Below are 23901 nucleotides of genomic sequence, written 5' to 3' on the forward strand. Positions count from 1 at the left end.
CTGCAAGGGTGATGACCCTGATGTGTTTCCGAAAAGACCATTGCCAAATATCCTTGGATTCCAGCCTTCTACAGTGTTTAATACTCAAAGAGAACATTGAAATTGCCTGAAGGGATCTTTAAATCAAAAGAGGTCCACCCTGTATACACTGATTTCCCTTTTGCTGGAATACACGCAATGGCAAACTCTCATTAAAAAGGCGAAGAAGATGTTTCACATAAAACTGTGCAAACTGAGGCAACTTAATGCAAGATACGGGCAACTTAATGCAAGATACGGGCTCGTCCATCGAGGTCACTATAAAAGATAATACCCCTGTCTTTGATGATGCAGCAGACTTCGAATCCTTCATTAGATTGTTCAAAAATGGACGACATGGATACTTTGCTTCCTGATTCTTGTCAACAATCCTTTGCACCCAAGGCGGCTGCATGACGGTACATACCGCCATATTGACTTTTGCGTATTGGTAGTGCTTGTCGAACTATTACCATGTAGGGAATGGGTGAGCATGGTGTCTACTTCCTTTTTAGGTGTTTTTTATGTTAGGCGCCACTACACTGTATGCATTTCACTGCACTCCTGTCAACTTCCCATTGGAATGAGATCCATGTTTTTTTCCCCTGATCTATTCCACTAAGATCCTCAGGTATATGACGTTCTTGTAATCGTCAGGTTCGCCTGTATTGTTTGTCCATGCCCCTTCCTAATGTGTTATTCCCAGTGTTTGCTTCCTCATATAAGTATAATCTCTATCTTTGATACAGTATTACGTCATGGGATACTATGTTGTCTGATCATTGTATGTTTCCTCATATGCGCTGGCTGCCTTCCAGTACGTTTTCTGAAAAAAAGGCAAATGAAAGTGCCTCTGATTTCAGTTCGTGGTTTTTAAATACATTTCCTGGACTATTAAGGGGGTTAACAATCCAAACAAAAGGCAAAAGGTACTAACTTCTCTTGAGAAATGTAATCCTTCAGTGGCATGTATTCAAGAAACGCATCTTTCGGTGCAAGAATCGATGAAATTGAAAACAAATTGGGTGGGTGAAGTTATTCCAAGTCATGTCGAATGGTAATTGTAATGCTGTTGCAATCCTTATCAATAAGGGCTGTGTTACAAAGCTTTAATATAGATGCTGATGACAAGGGCAGATTGGCTTTAATCAAATTACAAATTGATGAGTAAATTGTTTCTATTTTGAACATATATGGCCCAACGGTTCCTGGTCCGGATTTTTGGATCAATGTTGCAATCCGATCTTCCAAATGTGATAATATGTCTGATAATATGTGTGACGTCGATGAAATCATGGATCGGTTTATAGAACAAGGGTCGAAATCAGTCTAGTCCTCAAAACCTGCAAACACAAAGAATTCCTTAGATTTATCTTGGAAATCGGCCCATATGTATCTGTTACGCGCCCGGTAATTCCATTGAAAATGCCCCATTGAGTCCTATGTACTCAGAAAAATGGGGACTTACAAGTGGTAACGGCAATACAGTTTGGCGGTATCTGGGTGGATATACTGACCATATACTAACAAACTTGTAATAAGGCCCTTTGTGTCTTAAATATGGACTTGACCTATTTGGACTCAGATGGTGCACACTTCGATTAAGTATTTAAGGATCCACGTTGCCTCCTCACTCAAGGAAACGATGAAACGTAACATTGCGGCCTTACTAACTAGACTTAGCGATTAGGTTGCTTCGTGGTCTCCATTGTATCTGACATGGAGGGGGTGCCTAGAATCCATTAAAATTATGCTCTACCCAATCACGCTTTATTATTTGTAAATGCTGCCTGTCTCTTTGCCTTCATTGATGTTCAAATCTATTTATTCAATCCTTTTAAATTTCTTATAGGGTAATGAAAAGAATAAAAGAATTGCTTTAAGCAAACATAAAGTGCCCATGAGAATGGTCGCGTCAGGTTCCCGGATTTCAGGGGCTACCATAAAGCCTACCTATTAAGACAGGCACAGAGCTGACGAGAACTATGATCCTCCTGTTTGGACAATTGTTGAAAGGGAATTGGTGTAGCCTTTTACTGTGAAAGACTTAATATACTTTTTTAGTCAGTCGTCTACCAGACTCTCTAAGCCAATTTCGTTTACGGCTTCTACTCTTAGGGATTTTTATTTATTCATGGAGAAGACCCGTGTACTTTGCTCACTCCCTACATTTAGTAAAAAATAAATATTATGAAATGGCAGACCATCCTCTGGAAAAAATGGCTAACATTTGTCAGTCAGCTCTTCTCCGATGCAAATATCTTGTTGTTTGATGAATTTAAGGGGTGGTCAGTCATAATGTAGAATGAAATAATGTCGACAGTCAAAATGTCGAAAAAATAATGTCGAAAACAATAATGTCGAAAACCAATAATGTCGACTTTTTTCCACATTTTTTTCGAATTTTTCGAAAAAATAAATATATATATAATTAAAATGTGTTGAGTATGAGGGGTGAGAGGGGTGGTGGGGGGTGGAAGGTGGCAGGGGGGTGTTGGGTGAGGGGGGTTGGGGGTGGACCCCCCCTAGTAAATGTATTTATGTATTTATTGATAGTGCTAATTGACATTTTTTTTCGACATTTTTTTTCTAAAAATTGACTCTTTTCATTATATGTATAGGTTTTCGACATTATTGATTTCCGAATGTTAGCTTCCATCACAACAATGAATGCATTAATGCAACCCACTTTTATAAGATCAATTTACCTAACGGAGAAATGGCTGCTAAATGCTCCTCTGAATTGCAGTGTGAACAAGACTGTGGCAAGCTATTTGATGCACGCACATGGTCTTTTATTCGGAGAAAGATTAAGATGCTTTCAATACATCTAAAAGTATCTATTTGTTCACCCGTAGAGCATTCATACACTGATGAAACTATTTAACTCCTATTTATTAAATGACGGAAATTACTCGTCTTGTGATATGATAAGTCATTTAAAACATGCCTGTACAGTGTTTCTTGTATATCTATTTGTAGCTCATAAAAACATATGTTATTTGAATGTTCTTATGTAGATTCTTTTTGGGTACACGTTCAGAGGTATTTTAAACATATTTGTAAGGTAGATGTGCCCATTACCCTTCACCAATATTTTATTGGGGGGTCTTTCATTTAATGCTGGAGTCTATAACTACTCCTATATTATTCATGATCTGTTTATTGCCATTGATATTAGAAGGATTACATCCAATTGGAAACAATTTCACAAACTATAATAGGTTGGTGGAAAAATATTTGTGACATTCAAATATTAGGGGCGTGCATTGCCTGTACACCTGAGCTCTTAACCAAATATGAAATGACATGGCAATAATTCATTAATTGATCAGCCAATATTGCATACACACAAGGACCATAGTGTATTGTAAATGCTGTTTCATGAATTGTACAAATGCACAAATGCTCTCAAATATAGTCACATAGTGAGTGATGTCTATAACCCTCCCCTATTTGTCAGCGTATTTCCCTGTTTTGTTTCTTGTGTGTTGTTATTTTATAGCCCCAAACACTCCATGTACTAAGTAAGGCATTACTTTATCTGTTTGGCTGTTTGTTTGTATCAGCTCTGGTGGTTTTATTAATTCCTTCTCTCATGCATATTTATGTCATGTAAGCAGTTTTTCTTAAGGCTCGGTTTTCAAAAAGCTATCTTTTGCCTATGGTTCGTAGTCGGGGTTAACTAGACCATCTGTTATGCTAGTCCTGTTTTGTTTGCAACAGTTTACTAAGACCCTTCAATTGCATATTATTACTATTACGATTATGTGCAGAACCCATTATATCAATGTCTGTGTGTTTGAATCTAAAACATTCAAACATAATTTACTAAGCAAAAAAAAGCGAATGGGTGGCACCATCTTTCGTATTAACAAAAATGTATCATTTTACTTTTAGTGCATTTCAATCGCTAGCTCCTGGAGCAGAGATAAGAACATTAAGAAAACACTGCATGTTAAGTTATTGGTGGGTATCTTCAGAATTCGCTCAAAGAGGGTTAGGAGTGCATGGATCTTTGCACTGCAACGTTGATGATCCCGGTAAGAGCCGGTGATATGGTGTGAAACTACTTTAAAGTCTTCCTAACTGCCGTAACCACAGTTCTTTCCCAAAATACTCATTGTGTTCTGATCAACTACACACACACACACACACACAAATGTATCTGAGTGGAACTAAATGATACACCCATATCAATGATCTGTCTATTGAGCAAGTAGAAATATATGTTTCTGTGCATTGCAGAGCAGAAATGCCCTTATTACCCAATTTATGAACCCCCTCCACTCGCTAATTTCCCTGGTATTAGGTGTCTAGCTTCGTCAGGGGCCTGCATACATTCTATAGATAAGTTAAGCTGTCCAAATGCTGTGACTATTGGAGCAAAACGGACAAGTCATGAAAGCTAGATTTACTTTTCTTTTTACTTCCTGATTGCACAGCAAAATCATTTTGCTGTGCCACAATGTCTCATGTGGTGGGATATGCACCTGCTTTAGTTAATAAGCCTTGGCAACAATTTGTGCAGTGGAGTATTTCATCACCTTGGTTACGACTTGCTGGATTAACCATGTTGGTGCAAACGTGAGAGCAAAGATCTTCTTCTGAGTTATGGGCATTCCCCCTCTGCCCAGATGTGTAAGTACCTGGATCTGTAGTCTTGGTATGTTTTCCTTTCCCTTGTTGCCAACCAAACTATTCCTGGTGAACCCCATACTTGAACTTAAAATGGCCCTTTATCTCAGAGTGAAACACCTTAGCAGACACCAATAGCAAATTATTTCGTCCTGCTTCATGAGTTGTGGGATGTGTGATCCTTGATTAGGTAGAACATTGTCTATACGTTGTCGGTCTCAGTCAACATATGTCTATCCTTTTTTCCTTTCTGAAAAGATTGCATTGCTAGTTATTTTGTCATGGACCCCCGAAAGGCTTCAAGAAACTAACATAGAATCCAAAAAAGAGTCACCTAGGCTCTGAAAATGAGGAAAACTACATCAAAAGCATGCATCCTATCCTTGAAACAAGGCCATTCGTTGATTTTGGTCCACGGGATTCATTTTGTGTGCTTCCATGGCAATTGGCAACTGAACTAAAAGTGGTCGGCTATATCACATTCATGATGTTGAACCCATTGGGCACATGGACGCTTTCTCCGAACCTTCAGCCGTTCAGCGGGCTGTTGTGTGCAGATGGCCCTTATCAAAAAGGATTGCCAGTGGCTGAAAGACTGGGGGACTGGGATACGGTCAGCTGCACACTAGGTTTTTGCAACAATGGGACCGACTCTGCGCGTCCACCATTTCGGTTACAAAGAGAATCGACCTATTATTTCCGTAAACCAACCCAAACATGAGTATCATTTTTTATGATATTTACAACCTATGTCTTCCCACAGTCTCTCTGTGGTCTGCTGTGGATGTCCAGGACCGGAACATACATCAATGGTTGTCCTCGTGGTGGGTAGATACCGGGTGCAAATGTGTAATTTTGCCAGTCCTGATGGTGAACCGAGAGAAAGGCAAGACAAGAAACGTCAGTACCTGCAGCTTTCGCTGGAAGGGTGTGGACATCCTTCACGGCCGACAATGGCCCGGCACCGGCGCTGGTCCTGGCTCCCATTTTGAAAAAGTATCTTGTCCCACTCTCCAGCCCCTTGACCTCCGCACTTGAAATGTTTCCTGTTCAAAATAAAAAGAGGGGAAACAAATAATCAAGGGATGTCTTTGATCATGTCTGTCAGTCCATACATGAATGACCCTTTCCTTGCGGGAGGCAAATAACGGTGCAGAGGGTCGACTCATACAAGCAAGATGAACTGGAGGGTTGGGCTATGGAATGCAAGAGTCTACTCATGGAATGGGGAAAGGTGGAGCTCAGGAGTTGGCCGCGGTGCATGATGTTAAGCTCAGACATATGGTGCCAACTCATATCAGTGGGCAGAGGGTTATTACTGGTGAACAGGGGGTCATCTCTCCTGAGGGTGCATGGTGGGAAGCTGAAAGGCCACTGCTACATAGACATATTGTGCTAGGAAAGGGCGATCGTGTACATGGGGCCAGCTTCTATTAGCGGCCGGGTGAGCATCAGTGAACAGGGGCTCATAATAGCGGGCCGGGTGAGCATCAGTGAACATGGGCTCATAGTAGCGGGCCGGGTGAGCATCAGTGAACAGGGGCTCCTATTAGAGGGCCGGGTGAGCATCAGTGAACAGGGGCTCATGGTAGCGGGCCGGGTGAGCATCAGTGAACAGGGGCTCCTATTAGCGGGCCGGGTGGGCACCAGTGAACACGGGCTCATATTAGCGGGCCAGGTGAACATCAGTGAACAGGGGCTCCTATTAGCGGGCCAGGTGAGCATCAGTGAACAGGGGCTCCTATTAGCGGGCCGGGTGGGCACCAGTGAACACGGGCTCATATTAGCGGGCCAGGTGAGCATCAGTGAACAGGGGCTCCTATTAGCGGGCCGGGTGGGCACCAGTGAACACAGCTCATATTAGCGGGCCGGGTGAGCATCAGTGAACAGGGGCTCATATTAGCGGGCCGGGTGGGCACCAGTGAACACGGGCTCATATTAGCCAGCCAGGTGAGCACCAGTGAACAGGGGCTCATATTAGCGGGCAGGGTGGGCACCAGTGCACACAGGCTCATATTAGCGGGCCAGGTGAGCATCAGTGAACAGGGGCTCCTATTAGCGGGCCGGGTGAGCATCAGTGAACAGGGGCTCATGTTAGCAGGCAGGGTGAGCATCAGTGAACAGGGGCTCATATTAGAGGGTCGGTGGGCACCAGTGAACAGGGGCTCATATTAGCAGGACGGGTGAGCATCAGTAAACAGGGGCTCATATTAGCGGGCCAGTTGAGCATCAGTGAACAGGAGCTCCTATTAAAGGGCCAGTTGAGCATCAGTGAACAGGGGCTCCTATTAGCGGGCCAGGTGAGCATCAGTGAACAGTGGCTCCTATTAGCGGGCCGGGTGGGCACCAGTGAACACAGGCTCATATTAGCGGGCCAGGTGAGCATCAGTGAACAGGGGCTCCTATTAGCGGACCGGGTGGGCACCAGTGAACACGGGCTCATATTAGCGGGCCGGGTGAGCATCAGTGAACAGGGGCTCATATTAGCGGGCAGGGTGGGCACCAGTGAACACGGGCTCATATTAGCCAGCCGGGTGAGCACCAGTGAACAGGGGCTCATATTAGCGGGCCGGGTGGGCACCAGTGAACACAGGCTCCTATTAGCGGGCCAGGTGGGCACTAGTGTACAGGGGCTCATATTAGCGGGCCGGGTGAGCATCAGTGAACAGGGGCTCATATTAGAGGGTCGGGTGGGCACCAGTGAACAGGGGCTCATATTAGCAGGACGGGTGAGCATCAGTAAACAGGGGCTCATATTAGCTGGACGGGTGAGCATCAGTGAACAGGGGTTCATATTAGCAGGACGGGTGGGCACCAGTGAACAGGGGCTCATATTAGCAGGACGGGTGAGCATCAGTAAACAGGGGCTCATATTAGAGGGTCGGGTGGGCACCAGTGAACAGGGGCTCATATTAGCAGGCCGGGTGTGCATCAGTGAACAGGGGCTCATATTAGTGGGCCGGGTGGGCACCAGTGAACACGGGCTCATACTAGCAGGCCGGGTGTGCATCAGTGGACAGGGGCTCATATTAGTGGGCTGGGTGGGCACCAGTGAACACAGGCTCATATTAGCGGGCCGGGTGTGCATCAGTAAACAGGGGCTCATATTAGAGGGTCAGGTGGGCACCAGTGAACAGGGGCTCATATTAGCAGGCCGGGTGTGCATCAGTGAACAAGGGCTCATATTAGCGGGCCGGGTGAACATCAGTGAACAGGGGCTCATATTAGCGGGCCGGGTGAACATCAGTGAACAGGGGTTCATATTAGCATGCCGGTGAGCATCAGTGAACAGGGGCTCATATTAGCGGGCCGGGCGGGCACCAGTGAACAGGGGTTCATATTAGCGGGCCAGGTGGGCATCAGTGAACAGGGGTTCATATTAGCGAGCAGGGTTGGCATCTGTGAACAGGGGCTCATATTAGAGGGTCAGGTGGGCACCAGTGAACAGGGGCTCATTTTAGCGAGCCGGGTGAATATCAGTGAACAGGGGCTAATATTACTGGGCAGGATGGGCATCAGTGAACAGGGGCTCATATTAGATGGCCAGGTAGGCACTAGTGAACAGGGGCTCATATTAGCGGGCTCGGTGAGCATCAGTGAACAGGGGCTCATATTAACGGGCCAGGTGGGCATCAGTAAATAGAGGCTCATATTAGCGGGCCAGGTGGGCATCAGTTATCAGGGGCTCATATTAGCGGGCCGGGTGAGCACCAGTGAACAGGGGTTCATATTAGCGGGCCGGGTGAGTACCAGTGAACAGGGGCTCATATTAGTGGGCAGGGTGGGCATCAGTGAACAGGGGCTCATTTTAGCGGGCCGGGTGAGCATCAGTGAACAGGGGCACATATTAGCAGGCTAGGTGGGCACCAGTGAACAGGGGCTCATATTAGCAGTACGGGTGGGCACCATTGAACAGGGGCTCATATTAGCAGGCTAGGTGAGCACCAGTGAACAGGGGCTCATATTAGCGGGCTGGGATTGACATCAGTGAACAGCGGCTCATATTAGCAGGCTAGGTGAGCACCAGTGAACAGGGGCTCATATTAGCGGGCTGGGATTGGCATCAGTGAACAGCGGCTCATATTAGCAGGCTAGGTGAGCACCAGTGAACAGGGGCTCATATTAGCAGGCTAGGTGGGCACCAGTGAACAGGGGCTCATATTAGGAGGCTAGGTGAGCACCAGTGAACAGGGGCTCATATTAACGGGCTAGGTGAGCACCAGTGAACAGGGGCTCATATTAGCAGGCTAGGTGAGCACCAGTGAACAGGGGCTCATATTAGCAGGCTAGGTAAGCACCAGTGAACAGGGGCTCATATTAGCGGGCCGGGTGAACATCAGTGAACAGGGGCTCATATTAGCGGGCCGGGTGAACATCAGTGAACAGGTGTTCATATTAGCATGCCGGGTGAGCATCAGTGAACAGGGGCTCATATTAGCGGGCCGGGGGGGCACCAGTGAACAGGGGTTCATATTAGCGGGCCAGGTGGGCATCAGTGAACAGGGGTTCATATTAGCGAGCAGGGTTGGCACCAGTGAACAGGGGCTCATTTTAGCGAGCCGGGTGAATATCAGTGAACAGGGGCTAATATTACTGGGCAGGATGGGCATCAGTGAACAGGGGCTCATATTAGATGGCCAGGTAGGCACTAGTGAACAGGGGCTCATATTAGCGGGCTCGGTGAGCATCAGTGAACAGGGGCTCATATTAACGGGCCAGGTGGGCATCAGTAAATAGAGGCTCATATTAGCGGGCCAGGTGGGCATCAGTTATCAGGGGCTCATATTAGCGGGCCGGGTGAGCACCAGTGAACAGGGGTTCATATTAGCGGGCAGGGTGGGCATCAGTGAACAGGGGCTCATATTAGAGGGTCGGGTGGGCACCAGTGAACAGGGGCTCATATTAGCGGGCCGGGCGGGCATCAGTGAACAGGGGTTCATATTAGCGAGCAGGGTTGGCATCAGTGAACAGGGGCTCATATTAGAGGGTCAGGTAGGCACCAGTGAACAGGGGCGCATTTTAGCGAGCCGGGTGAATATCAGTGAACAGGAGCTAATATTACTAGGCAGGGTGGGCATCAGTGAACAGGGGCTCATTTTAGAGGGCCAGGTAGGCACTAGTGAACAGGGGCTCATATTAGCGGGCTCGGTGAGCATCAGTGAACAGGGGCTCATATTAGCGGGCCAGGTGGGCATCAGTAAACAGGGGCTCATATTAGCGGGCCGGGTGAGCACCAGTGAACATGAGATCATATTAGCGGGCAGGGTGGGCATCAGTGAACAGGGGCTCCTATTAGCGGGCCGGGTGAGTACCAGTGAACAGGGGCTCATATTAGTGGGCAGGGTGGGCATCAGTGAACAGGGGCTCATTTTAGCGGGCCGGGTGAGCATCAGTGAACAGGGGCACATATTAGCAGGCTAGGTGGGCACCAGTGAACAGGGGCTCATATTAGCAGTACGGGTGGGCACCATTGAACAGGGGCTCATATTAGCAGGCTAGGTGAGCACCAGTGAACAGGGGCTCATATTAGCGGGCTGGGATTGACATCAGTGAACAGCGGCTCATATTAGCAGGCTAGGTGAGCACCAGTGAACAGGGGCTCTTATTAGCGGGCTGGGATTGGCATCATTGAACAGCGGCTCATATTAGCAGGCTAGGTGAGCACCAGTGAAAAGGGGCTCATATTAGCAGGCTAGGTGGGCACCAGTGAACAAGGGCTCATATTAGGAGGCTAGGTGAGCACCAGTGAACAGGGGCTCATATTAACGGGCTAGGTGAGCACCAGTGAACAGGGGCTCATATTAGCAGGCTAGGTGAGCACCAGTGAACAGGGGCTCATATTAGCAGGCTAGGTAAGCACCAGTGAACAGGGGCTCATATTAGCGGGCTAGGTGAGCACCAGTGAACAGGGGCTCATATTAGCGGGCTGGGATTGGCATCAGTGAACAGCGGCTCATATTAGCAGGCTAGGTGGGTACCAGTGAACACGGGCTCATATTAGCAGGCTAGGTGGGCACCAGTGAACAGGGGCTCATATTAGCAGGCTAGGTGAGCACCAGTGAACAGGGGCTCATATTAACGGGCTGGGATTGGCATCAGTGAACAGTGACTCATATTAGTGGGACGGGTGAGCACCAGTGATCAGGGGCTCATATTAGCAGTACGGGTGGGCACCAGTGAACAGGGACTCATATTAGAGGGTCAGGTGGGCACCAGTGAACAGGGGCTCATATTAGAGGGTCAGGTGGGCACTAGTGAACAGGGGCTCATATTAGCAGGCCGGGTGAGCGCCAGTGAACAGGGCCTCATTTTAGCCAGCCGGGTGAATGCCAGTGAACAGGGGCTCATATTAGCCATCCGGGTAGGCACCAGTGAACAGGGGCTGATATTAGCGGGCTGGGTGAGCACCAGTGAACAGGGGCTCATATTAGCAGGCAGGGTGGGCACCAGTGAACAAGGGCTCATATTAGCCGGCTGGATGAGCATCAGTGAACAGGGGCTCATATTAGCGGGCCAGTTGAGCATCAGTGAACACGGGTTCATATTAGCGGGCCAGTTGAGCATCAGTGAACACGGGTTCATATTAGAGGGCCAGGTGAGCACCAGTAAACAGAGCCTCATATTAACAGGTTGGGTGAGCATCAGTGAACTGGGGCTGATATTAGCAGGTCGGGTGGGCACCAGTGAACAGGGGCTCATATTAGCGGGCCAGGTGGGCACAGTGAACAGGGGCTCATATTAGCAGGCTGGGTGGGCACCAGTGAACAGGAGCTCATATTAGCGGGCTGGGATTGGCACCAGTGAACAGGGGCTCATATTAGCAGTACGGGTGGGCACCAGTGAACAGGGGCTCATATTAGCAGGCTAGGTGAGCACTAGTGAACAGGGGCTCATATTAGCGGGCTGGGATTGGCATCAGTGAACAGTGACTCATATTAGTGGGACAGGTGAGCACCATTGATGAGGGGCTCATATTAGCAGTACGGGTGGGCACCAGTGAACAGGGGCTCATATTAGCGGGCTGGGATTGGCACCAGTGAACAGGGGCTCATATTAGCAGGATAGGTGAGCACCAGTGAACAGGGGCTCATATTAGCGGGCTGGGATTGGCATCAGTGAACAGCGGCTCATATTAGCAAGCTAGGTGAGCGCCAGTGAACAGTGGCTCATATTAGCGGGCTAGGTGAGCACCAGTGAACAGGGGCTCATATTAGCAGGCTGGGATTGGCATCAGTAAACAGTGACTCATATTAGCAGGCTAGGTGAGCTCCAGTGAACAGGGGCTCATATTAGCGGGCTGGGATTGGCATCAGTGAACAGTGACTCATATTAGTGGGACGGGTGAGCACCAGTGATCAGGGGCTCATATTAGCAGTACGGGTGGGCACCAGTGAACAGGGACTCATATTAGAGGGTCAGGTGGGCACCAGTGAACAGGGGCTCATATTAGAGGGTCAGGTGGGCACTAGTGAACAGGGGCTCATATTAGCAGGCCGGGTGAGCGCCAGTGAACAGGGGCTCATTTTAGCCAGCCGGGTGAATGCCAGTGAACAGGGGCTCATATTAGCCAGCCGGGTAGGCACCAGTGAACAGGGGCTCATATTAGCGGGCTGGGTGAGCACCAGTGAACAGGGGCTCATATTAGCAGGCAGGGTGGGCACCAGTGAACAAGGGCTCATATTAGCCGGCTGGATGAGCATCAGTGAACAGGGCCTCATATTAGCGGGCCAGTTGAGCATCAGTGAACACGGGTTCATATTAGCGGGCCAGTTGAGCATCAGTGAACACGGGTTCATATTAGAGGGCCAGGTGAGCACCAGTAAACAGAGCCTCATATTAACAGGTCGGGTGAGCATCAGTGAACTGGGGCTGATATTAGCAGGTCGGGTGGGCACCAGTGAACAGGGGCTCATATTAGCGGGCCAGGTGGGCACAGTGAACAGGGGCTCATATTAGCAGGCTGGGTGGGCACCAGTGAACAGGAGCTCATATTAGCGGGCTGGGATTGGCACCAGTGAACAGGGGCTCATATTAGCAGTACGGGTGGGCACCAGTGAACAGGGGCTCATATTAGCGGGCTAGGTGAGCACTAGTGAACAGGAGCTCATATTAGCAGGCTGGGATTGGCATCAGTGAACAGTGACTCATATTAGTGGGACAGGTGAGCACCATTGATGAGGGGCTCATATTAGCAGTACGGGTGGGCACCAGTGAACAGGGGCTCATATTAGCGGGCTGGGATTGGCACCAGTGAACAGGGGCTCATATTAGCAGGATAGGTGAGCACCAGTGAACAGGGGCTCATATTAGCGGGCTGGGATTGGCATCAGTGAACAGCGGCTCATATTAGCAAGCTAGGTGAGCTCCAGTGAACAGGGGCTCATATTAGCGGGCTGGGATTGGCATCAGTGAACAGTGACTCATATTAGTGGGACGGGTGAGCACCAGTGATCAGGGGCTCATATTAGCAGTACGGGTGGGCACCAGTGAACAGGGGCTCATATTAGCGAGCTGGGATTGGCACCAGTGAACAGGGGCTCATATTAGCAGGCTAGGTGAGCACCAGTGAACAGGGGCTCATATTAGCAGGCTGGGATTGGCATCAGTGAACAGGGTTCATATTAGCAGTACGGGTGGGCACCAGTGAACAGGGGCTCATATTAGCAGGCTAGGTGGGCACCAGTGAACAGGGGCTCATATTAGCAGGCTAGGTGAGCACCAGTGAACAGGGGTTCATATTAGCGGGCTAGGTGAGCACCAGTGAACAGGGGCTCATATTAGCGGGCTGGGATTGGCATCAGTGAACAGCGGCTCATATTAGCAGGCTAGGTGAGCACCAGTGAACAGGGGCTCATATTAGCGGGCTAGGTGAGCACCAGTGAACAGGGGCTCATATTAGCGGGCTGGGATTGGCATCAGTGAACAGTAATTCATATTAGCAGGCTAGGTGAGCTCCAGTGAACAGGGGCTCATATTAGCGGGCTAGGTGAGCACCAGTGAACAGGGGCTCATATTAGCGGGCTGGGATTGGCATCAGTGAACAGTGACTCATATTAGTGGGGCGGGTGAGCACCAGTGATCAGGGGCTCATATTAGCAGTAAGGGTGTGCACCAGTGAACAGGGGCTTATATTAGCGGGCCAGTTGAGCATCAGTGAACACGGGTTCATATTAGCGGGCCAGTTGAGCATCAGTGAACACGGGTTCATATTAGAAGCCAGGTGAGCACCAGTAAACAGAGCCTCATATTAACAGGTCGGGTGAGCATCAGTGAACTGGGGCTGATATTAGCAGGTCGGGTGGGCACCAGTGAACAGGGGCTCATATTAGCGGGCCAGGTGGGCACAGTGAACAGGGGCTCACATTAGCAGGCTGGGTGGGCACCAGTGAACAGGAGCTCATATTAGCGGGCTGGGATTGGCACCAGTGAACAGGGGCTCATATTAGCAGTACGGGTGGGCACCAGTGAACAGGGGCTCATATTAGCAGGCTAGGTGAGCACTAGTGAACAGGGGCTCATATTAGCGGGCTGGGATTGGCATCAGTGAACAGTGACTCATATTAGTGGGACAGGTGAGCACCATTGATGAGGGGCTCATATTAGCAGGACGGGTGGGCACCAGTGAACAGGGGCTCATATTAGCGGGCTGGGATTGGCATCAGTGAACAGGGGCTCATATTAGCAGGATAGGTGAGCACCAGTGAACAGGGGCTCATATTAGCGGGCTGGGATTGGCATCAGTGAACAGCGGCTCATATTAGCAAGCTAGGTGAGCGCCAGTGAACAGGGGCTCATATTAGCGGGCTAGGTGAGCACCAGTGAACAGGGGCTCATACTAGCGGGCTGGGATTGGCATCAGTAAACAGTGACTCATATTAGCAGGCTAGGTGAGCTCCAGTGAACAGGGGCTCATATTAGCGGGCTGGGATTGGCATCAGTGAACAGTGACTCATATTAGTGGGACGGGTGATCACCAGTGATCAGGGGCTCATATTAGCAGTACGGGTGGGCACCAGTGAACAGGGGCTCATATTAGCGAGCTGGGATTGGCACCAGTGAACAGGGGCTCATATTAGCAGGCTAGGTGAGCACCAGTGAACAGGGGCTCATATTAGCGGGCTGGGATTGGCATCAGTGAACAGGGGCTCATATTAGCAGTACGGGTGGGCACCAGTAAACAGGGGCTCATATTAGCAGGCTAGGTGAACACCAGTGAACAGAGGCTCATATTAGCAGCCTGTGATTGGCATCAGTGAACAGGGTTCATATTAGCAGTACGGGTGGGCACCAGTGAACAGGGGCTCATATTAGCAGGCTAGGTGAGCACCAGTGAACAGGGGCTCATATTAGCGGGCTGGGATTGGCATCAGTGAACAGGGGCTCATATTAGCAGTACGGGTGGGCACCATTGAACAGGGGCTCATATTAGCAGGCTAGGTGAGCACCAGTGAACAGGGGCTCATATTAGCGGGCTGGGATTGGCATCAGTGAACAGCGGCTCATATTAGCAGGCTAGGTGAGCACCAGTGAACAGGGGCTCATATTAGCGGGCTAGGATTGGCATCAGTAAACAGCGGCTCATATTAGCAGGCTAGGTGAGCACCAGTGAACAGAGGCTCATATTAGCAGGCTAGGTGGGCACCAGTGAACAGAAGCTCCTATTAGCAGGCTAGGTGGGCACCAGTGAACAGGGGCTCATATTAGCAGGCTAGGTGAGCACCAGTGAACAGGGGCTCATATTAGCAGGCTAGGTGGGCACCAGTGAACAGGGGCTCATATTAGGAGGCTAGGTGAGCACCAGTGAACAGGGGCTCATACTAGCGGGCTAGGTGAGCACCAGTGAACAGGGGCTCATATTAGCAGGCTAGGTGAGCACCAGTGAACAGGGGCTCATATTAGCACGCTAGGTGAGCACCAGTGAACAGGGGCTCATATTAGCGGGCTAGGTGAGCACCAGTGAACAGGGGCTCATATTAGCGGGCTGGGATTGGCATCAGTGAACAGCGGCTCATATTAGCAGGCTAGGTGGGTACCAGTGAACAGGGGCTCATATTAGCAGGCTAGGTGGGCACCAGTGAACAGGGGCTCATATTAGCGGGCTAGGTGAGCACCAGTGAACAGGGGCTCATATTAGCGGGCTGGGATTGGCATCAGTGAACAGCGGCTCATATTAGCAGGCTAGGTGGGTACCAGTGAACAGGGGCTCATATTAGCAGGCTAGGTGGGCACCAGTGAACAGGGGCTCATATTAGCAGGCTAGGTGAGCACCAGTGAACAGGGGCTCATATTAGCAGGCTAGGTGGGCACCAGTGAACAGGGGCTCATATTAGAAGGCTAGGTGGGTACCAGTAAACAGGGGCTCATATTAACGGGCTGGGATTGGCACCAGTGAACAGGGGCTCATTTTAGCAGGCTAGGTGAGCACCAGTGAACAGGGGCTCATATTAACGGGCTGGGATTGGCATCAGTGAACAGTGACTCATTAGTGGGACGGGTGAGCACCAGTGATCAGGGGCTCATATTAGCAGTACGGGTGGGCACCAGTGAGCAGGGGCTCATATTAGAGGGTCAGGTGGGCACCAGTGAACAGGGGCTCATATTAGAGGGTCAGGTGGGCACTAGTGAACAGGGGCTCATATTAGCAGGCCGGGTGAGCGCCAGTGAACCTGGGCTCATTTTAGCCAGCCGGGTGAGTGCCAGTGAACAGGGGCTCATATTAGCCAGCCGGGTAGGCACCAGTGAACAGGGGCTCATATTAGCGGGCTGGGTGAGCACCAGTGAACAGGTGCTCATATTAGCAGGCAGGGTGGGCACCAGTGAACAAGGGCTCATATTAGCAGGCTGGATGAGCATCAGTGAACAGGGGCTCATATTAGCGGGCCAGTTGAGCATCAGTGAACACAGGTTCATATTAGTGGGCCAGTTGAGCATCAGTGAACACGGGTTCATATTAGAGGGCCAGGTGAGCACCAGTAAACAGAGCCTCATATTAACAGGTCGGATGAGCATCAGTGAACTGGGGCTGATATTAGCAGGTCGGGTGGGCACCAGTGAACAGGGGCTCATATTAGCGGGCCAGGTGGGCACCAGTGAACAGGGGCTCACATTAGCAGGCTGGGTGGGCACCAGTGAACAGGAGCTCATATTAGCGGGCTGGGATTGGCACCAGTGAACAGGGGCTCATATTAGCAGTACGGGTGGGCACCAGTGAACAGGGGCTCATATTAGCAGGCTAGGTGAGCACTAGTGAACAGGGGCTCATATTAGCGGGCTGGGATTGGCATCAGTGAACAGTGACTCATATTATTGGGACAGGTGAGCACCATTGATCAGAGGCTCATATTAGCAGTACGGGTGGGCACCAGTGAACAGGGGCTCATATTAGCGGGATGGGATTGGCACCAGTGAACAGGGGCTCATATTAGCAGGCTAGGTGAGCATCAGTGAACAGGGGCTCATATTAGCGGGCTGGGATTGGCACCAGTGAACAGGGGCTCATATTAGCAAGCTAGGTGAGCACCAGTGAACAGGGGCTCATATTAGCGGGCTAGGTGAGCACCAGTGAACAGGGGCTCATATTAACGGGCTGGGATTGGCATCAGTGAACAGTGACTCATATTAGCAGGCTAGGTGAGCTCCAGTGAACAGGGGCTCATATTAGCGGGCTGGGATTGGCATCAGTGAACAGTGACTCATATTAGTGGGACGGGTGAGCACCAGTGATCAGGGGCTCATATTAGCGAGCTGGGATTGGCACCAGTGAACAGGGGCTCATATTAGCAGGCTAGGTGAGCACCAGTGAACAGGGGCTCATATTAGCAGGCTGGGATTGGCATAGGTGAACAGGGGCACATATTAGCAGTACGGGTGGGCACCAGTAAACAGGGGCTCATATTAGCAGGCTAGGTGAGCACCAGTGAACAGAGGCTCATATTAGCGGGCTGGGATTGGCATCAGTGAACAGGGTTCATATTAGCAGTACGGGTGGGCACCAGTGAACAGGGGCTCATATTAGCAGGCTAGGTGAGCACCAGTGAACAGGGGCTCATATTAGCGGGCTGGGATTGGCATCAGTGAACAGGGGCTCATATTAGCAGTACGGGTGGGTACCATTGAACAGGGGCTCCTATTAGCAGGCTAGGTGAGCACCAGTGAACAGGGGCTCATATTAGCGGGCTGGGATTGACATCAGTGAACAGCGGCTCATATTAACAGGCTAGGTGAGCACCAGTGAACAGGGGCTCATATTAGCGGGCTGGGATTGGCATCAGTGAACAGCGGTTCATATTAGCAGGCTAGGTGAGCACCAGTGAACAGGGGCTCATATTAGCAGGCTAGGTGGGCACCAGTGAACAGAGGCTCCTATTAGCAGGCTAGGTGGGCACCAGTGAACAGGGGCTCATATTAGCAGGCTAGGTGAGCACCAGTGAACAGGGGCTCATATTAGCAGGCTAGGTGGGCACCAGTGAACAGGGGCTCATATTAGGAGGCTAGGTGAGCACCAGTGAACAGGGGCTCATATTAGTGGGCTAGGTGAGCACCAGTGAACATGGGCTCATATTAGCAGGCTAGGTGGGCACCAGTGAACAGGGGCTCATATTAGCAGGCTCGGTGGGCACCAGTGAACAGGGGCTCATATTAGCAGGCTAGGTGAGCACCAGTGAACAGGGGCTCATATTAGCGGGCTAGGTGTGCACCAGTGAACAGGGGCTCATATTAGCGGGCTGGGATTGGCATCAGTGAACAGCGGCTCATATTAGCAGGCTAGGTGAGCACCAGTGAACAGGGGCTCATATTAGCGGGATAGGTGAGCACCAGTGAACAGGTGCTCATATTAGCGGGCTGGGATTGGCATCAGTGAACAGTAACTCATATTAGCAGGCTAGGTGAGCTCCAGTGAACAGGGGCTCATATTAGCGGGCTAGGTGAGCACCAGTGAACAGGGGCTCATATTAGCGGGCTGGGATTGGCATCAGTGAACAGTGACTCATATTAGTGGGACGGGTGAGCACCAGTGATCAGGGGCTCATATTAGCAGTAAGGGTGTGCACCAGTGAACAGGGGCTCATATTAGCGAGCTGGGATTGGCACCAGTGAACAGGGGCTCATATTAGCAGGCTAGGTGAGCACCAGTGAACAGGGGCTCAAATTAGCGGGCTGGGATTGGCATCAGTGAACAGGGGCTCATATTAGCAGTACGGGTGGGCACCAGTAAACAGGGGCTCATATTAGCAGGCTAGGTGAGCACCAGTGAACAGGGGCTCATATTAGCGGGCTGGGATTGGCATCAGTGAACAGGGGCTCATATTAGCAGTACGGGTGGGCACCATTGAACAGGGGCTCATATTAGCAAGCTAGGTGAGCACCAGTGAACAGGGGCTCATATTAGCGGGCTGGGATTGACATCAGTGAACAGCAGCTCATATTAGCAGGCTAGGTGAGCACTAGTGAACAGGGGCTCATATTAGCGGGCTGGGATTGGCATCAGTGAACAGCGGCTCATATTAGCAGGCTAGGTGAGCACCAGTGAACAGGGGCTCATATTAGCGGGCTAGGATTGGAATCAGTGAACAGCGGCTCATATTAGCAGGCTAGGTGGGCACCAGTGAACAGGGGCTCCTATTAGCAGGCTAGGTGGGCACCAGCGAACAGGGGCTCATATTAGCAGGCTAGGTGAGCACCAGTGAACAGGGGCTCATATTAGCAGGCTAGGTGGGCACCAGCGAACAGGGGCTCATATTAGGAGGCTAGGTGAGCACCAGTGAACAGGGGCTCCTATTAGCAGGCTAGGTGGGCACCAGTGAACAGGGGCTCATATTAGCAGGCTAGGTGAGCACCAGTGAACAGGGGCTCATATTAGCAGGCTAGGTGGGCACCAGTGAACAGGGGCTCATATTAGGAGGCTAGGTGAGCACCAGTGAACAGGGGCTCATATTAGCGGGCTAGGTGAGCACCAGTAAACAGAGCCTCATATTAACAGGTCGGATGAGCATCAGTGAACTGGGGCTGATATTAGCAGGTCGGGTGGGCACCAGTGAACAGGGGCTCATATTAGCGGGCCAGGTGGGCACCAGTGAACAGGGGCTCACATTAGCAGGCTGGGTGGGCACCAGTGAACAGGAGCTCATATTAGCGGGCTGGGATTGGCACCAGTGAACAGGGGCTCATATTAGCAGTACGGGTGGGCACCAGTGAACAGGGGCTCATATTAGCAGGCTAGGTGAGCACTAGTGAACAGGGGCTCATATTAGCGGGCTGGGATTGGCATCAGTGAACAGGGGCTCATATTAGCAGGCTAGGTGAGCACCAGTGAACAGGGGCTCATATTAGCGGGCTGGAATTGGCACCAGTGAACAGGGGCTCATATTAGCAGGCTAGGTGAGCACCAGTGAACAGGGGCTCATATTAGCGGGCTGGGATTGGCACCAGTGAACAGGGGCTCATATTAGCAAGCTAGGTGAGCACCAGTGAACAGGGGCTCATATTAGCGGGCTAGGTGAGAACCAGTGAACAGGGGCTCATATTAGCGGGCTGGGATTGGCATCAGTGAACAGTGACTCATATTAGCAGGCTAGGTGAGCTCCAGTGAACAGGGGCTCATATTAGCGGGCTGGGATTGGCATCAGTGAACAGTGACTCATATTAGTGGGACAGGTGAGCACCAGTGATCAGGGGCTCATATTAGCGAGCTGGGATTGGCACCAGTGAACAGGGGCTCATATTAGCAGGCTAGGTGAGCACCAGTGAACAGGGGCTCATATTAGCAGGCTGGGATTGGCATAGGTGAACAGGGGCACATATTAGCAGTACGGGTGGGCACCAGTAAACAGGGGCTCATATTAGCAGGCTAGGTGAGCACCAGTGAACAGAGGCTCATATTAGCGGGCTGGGATTGGCATCAGTGAACAGGGTTCATATTAGCAGTACGGGTGGGCACCAGTGAACAGGGGCTCATATTAGCAGGCTAGGTGAGCACCAGTGAACAGGGGCTCATATTAGCGGGCTGGGATTGGCATCAGTGAACAGGGGCTCATATTAGCAGTACGGGTGGGTACCATTGAACAGGGGCTCCTATTAGCAGGCTAGGTGAGCACCAGTGAACAGGGGCTCATATTAGCGGGCTGGGATTGACATCAGTGAACAGCGGCTCATATTAACAGGCTAGGTGAGCACCAGTGAACAGGGGCTCATATTAGCGGGCTGGGATTGGCATCAGTGAACAGCGGCTCATATTAGCAGGCTAGGTGAGCACCAGTGAACAGGGGCTCATATTAGCGGGCTAGGATTGGAATCAGTGAACAGCGGTTCATATTAGCAGGCTAGGTGAGCACCAGTGAACAGGGGCTCATATTAGCAGGCTAGGTGGGCACCAGTGAACAGAGGCTCCTATTAGCAGGCTAGGTGGGCACCAGTGAACAGGGGCTCATATTAGCAGGCTAGGTGAGCACCAGTGAACAGGGGCTCATATTAGCAGGCTAGGTGGGCACCAGTGAACATGGGCTCATATTAGCAGGCTAGGTGGGCACCAGTGAACAGGGGCTCATATTAGCAGGCTCAGTGGGCACCAGTGAACAGGGGCTCATATTAGCAGGCTAGGTGAGCACCAGTGAACAGGGGCTCATATTAGCGGGCTAGGTGTGCACCAGTGAACAGGGGCTCATATTAGCGGGCTGGGATTGGCATCAGTGAACAGCGGCTCATATTAGCAGGCTAGGTGAGCACCAGTGAACAGGGGCTCATATTAGCGGGCTAGGTGAGCACCAGTGAACAGGTGCTCATATTAGCGGGCTGGGATTGGCATCAGTGAACAGTAACTCATATTAGCAGGCTAGGTGAGCTCCAGTGAACAGGGGCTCATATTAGCGGGCTAGGTGAGCACCAGTGAACAGGGGCTCATATTAGCGGGCTGGGATTGGCATCAGTGAACAGTGACTCATATTAGTGGGACGGGTGAGCACCAGTGATCAGGGGCTCATATTAGCAGTAAGGGTGTGCACCAGTGAACAGGGGCTCATATTAGCGAGCTGGGATTGGCACCAGTGAACAGGGGCTCATATTAGCAGGCTAGGTGAGCACCAGTGAACAGGGGCTCATATTAGCGGGCTGGGATTGGCATCAGTGAACAGGGGCTCATATTAGCAGTACGGGTGGGCACCAGTAAACAGGGGCTCATATTAGCAGGCTAGGTGAGCACCAGTGAACAGGGGCTCATATTAGCGGGCTGGGATTGGCATCAGTGAACAGAGGCTCATATTAGCAGTACGGGTGGGCACCATTGAACAGGGGCTCATATTAGCAAGCTAGGTGAGCACCAGTGAACAGGGGCTCATATTAGCGGGCTGGGATTGACATCAGTGAACAGCAGCTCATATTAGCAGGCTAGGTGAGCACTAGTGAACAGGGGCTCATATTAGCGGGCTGGGATTGGCATCAGTGAACAGCGGCTCATATTAGCAGGCTAGGTGAGCACCAGTGAACAGGGGCTCATATTAGCGGGCTAGGATTGGAATCAGTGAACAGCGGCTCATATTAGCAGGCTAGGTGGGCACCAGTGAACAGGGGCTCCTATTAGCAGGCTAGGTGGGCACCAGCGAACAGGGGCTCATATTAGCAGGCTAGGTGAGCACCAGTGAACAGGGGCTCATATTAGCAGGCTAGGTGGGCACCAGCGAACAGGGGCTCATATTAGGAGGCTAGGTGAGCACCAGTGAACAGGGGCTCCTATTAGCAGGCTAGGTGGGCACCAGTGAACAGGGGCTCATATTAGCAGGCTAGGTGAGCACCAGTGAACAGGGGCTCATATTAGCAGGCTAGGTGGGGACCAGTGAACAGGGGCTCATATTAGGAGGCTAGGTGAGCACCAGTGAACAGGGGCTCATATTAGCGGACTAGGTGAGCACCAGTGAACAGGGGCACATATTAGCAGGCTAGGTGGGCACCAGTGAACAGGGGCTCATATTAGCAGTACGGGTGGGCACCATTGAACATGGGCTCATATTAGCAGGCTAGGTGAGCACCAGTGAACAGGGGCTCATATTAGCAGGCTAGGTGAGCACCAGTGAACAGGGGCTCATATTAGCGGGCTGGGATTGACATCAGTGAACAGCGGCTCATATTAGCAGGCTAGGTGAGCACCAGTGAACAGGGGCTCATATTAGCGGGCTGGGATTGGCATCAGTGAACAGCGGCTCATATTAGCAGGCTAGGTGAGCACCAGTGAACAGGGGCTCATATTAGCAGGCTAGGTGGGCACCAGTGAACAGGGGCTCATATTAGGAGGCTAGGTGAGCACCAGTGAACAGGGGCTCATATTAACGGGCTAGGTGAGCACCAGTGAACAGGGGCTCATATTAGCAGGCTAGGTGAGCACCAGTGAACAGGGGCTCATATTAGCAGGCTAGGTAAGCACCAGTGAACAGGGGCTCATATTAGCGGGCTAGGTGAGCACCAGTGAACAGGGGCTCATATTAGCGGGCTGGGATTGGCATCAGTGAACAGCGGCTCATATTAGCAGGCTAGGTGGGTACCAGTGAACACGGGCTCATATTAGCAGGCTAGGTGGGCACCAGTGAACAGGGGCTCATATTAGCAGGCTAGGTGAGCACCAGTGAACAGGGGCTCATATTAACGGGCTGGGATTGGCATCAGTGAACAGTGACTCATATTAGTGGGACGGGTGAGCACCAGTGATCAGGGGCTCATATTAGCAGTACGGGTGGGCACCAGTGAACAGGGACTCATATTAGAGGGTCAGGTGGGCACCAGTGAACAGGGGCTCATATTAGAGGGTCAGGTGGGCACTAGTGAACAGGGGCTCATATTAGCAGGCCGGGTGAGCGCCAGTGAACAGGGCCTCATTTTAGCCAGCCGGGTGAATGCCAGTGAACAGGGGCTCATATTAGCCATCCGGGTAGGCACCAGTGAACAGGGGCTGATATTAGCGGGCTGGGTGAGCACCAGTGAACAGGGGCTCATATTAGCAGGCAGGGTGGGCACCAGTGAACAAGGGCTCATATTAGCCGGCTGGATGAGCATCAGTGAACAGGGGCTCATATTAGCGGGCCAGTTGAGCATCAGTGAACACGGGTTCATATTAGCGGGCCAGTTGAGCATCAGTGAACACAGGTTCATATTAGAGGGCCAGGTGAGCACCAGTAAACAGAGCCTCATATTAACAGGTTGGGTGAGCATCAGTGAACTGGGGCTGATATTAGCAGGTCGGGTGGGCACCAGTGAACAGGGGCT

At 51.0% G+C, this 23901-nt stretch overlaps 1 protein-coding gene across 2 annotated transcripts in view; it reads right to left on the reverse strand.

The window, feature by feature from the left end:
- Window positions 1-23901, reverse strand: part of IGDCC4 (immunoglobulin superfamily DCC subclass member 4) — a 677662-nt gene that overhangs the window by 45169 nt on the left and 608592 nt on the right. For both annotated transcript variants that reach the window (XM_069625112.1, XM_069625111.1), the window contains exon 16: window positions 5565-5702. In XM_069625112.1, the coding sequence (XP_069481213.1) occupies window positions 5565-5702 (138 nt within the window). The remainder of the gene's footprint in view (window positions 1-5564; window positions 5703-23901) is intronic.

Source organism: Ambystoma mexicanum, chromosome 11 (genome assembly GCF_040938575.1).
Source record: "Ambystoma mexicanum isolate Mex_15411 chromosome 11, UKY_AmexF1_1, whole genome shotgun sequence".
NCBI classification, from domain to species: Eukaryota; Metazoa; Chordata; class Amphibia; order Caudata; family Ambystomatidae; genus Ambystoma; species Ambystoma mexicanum.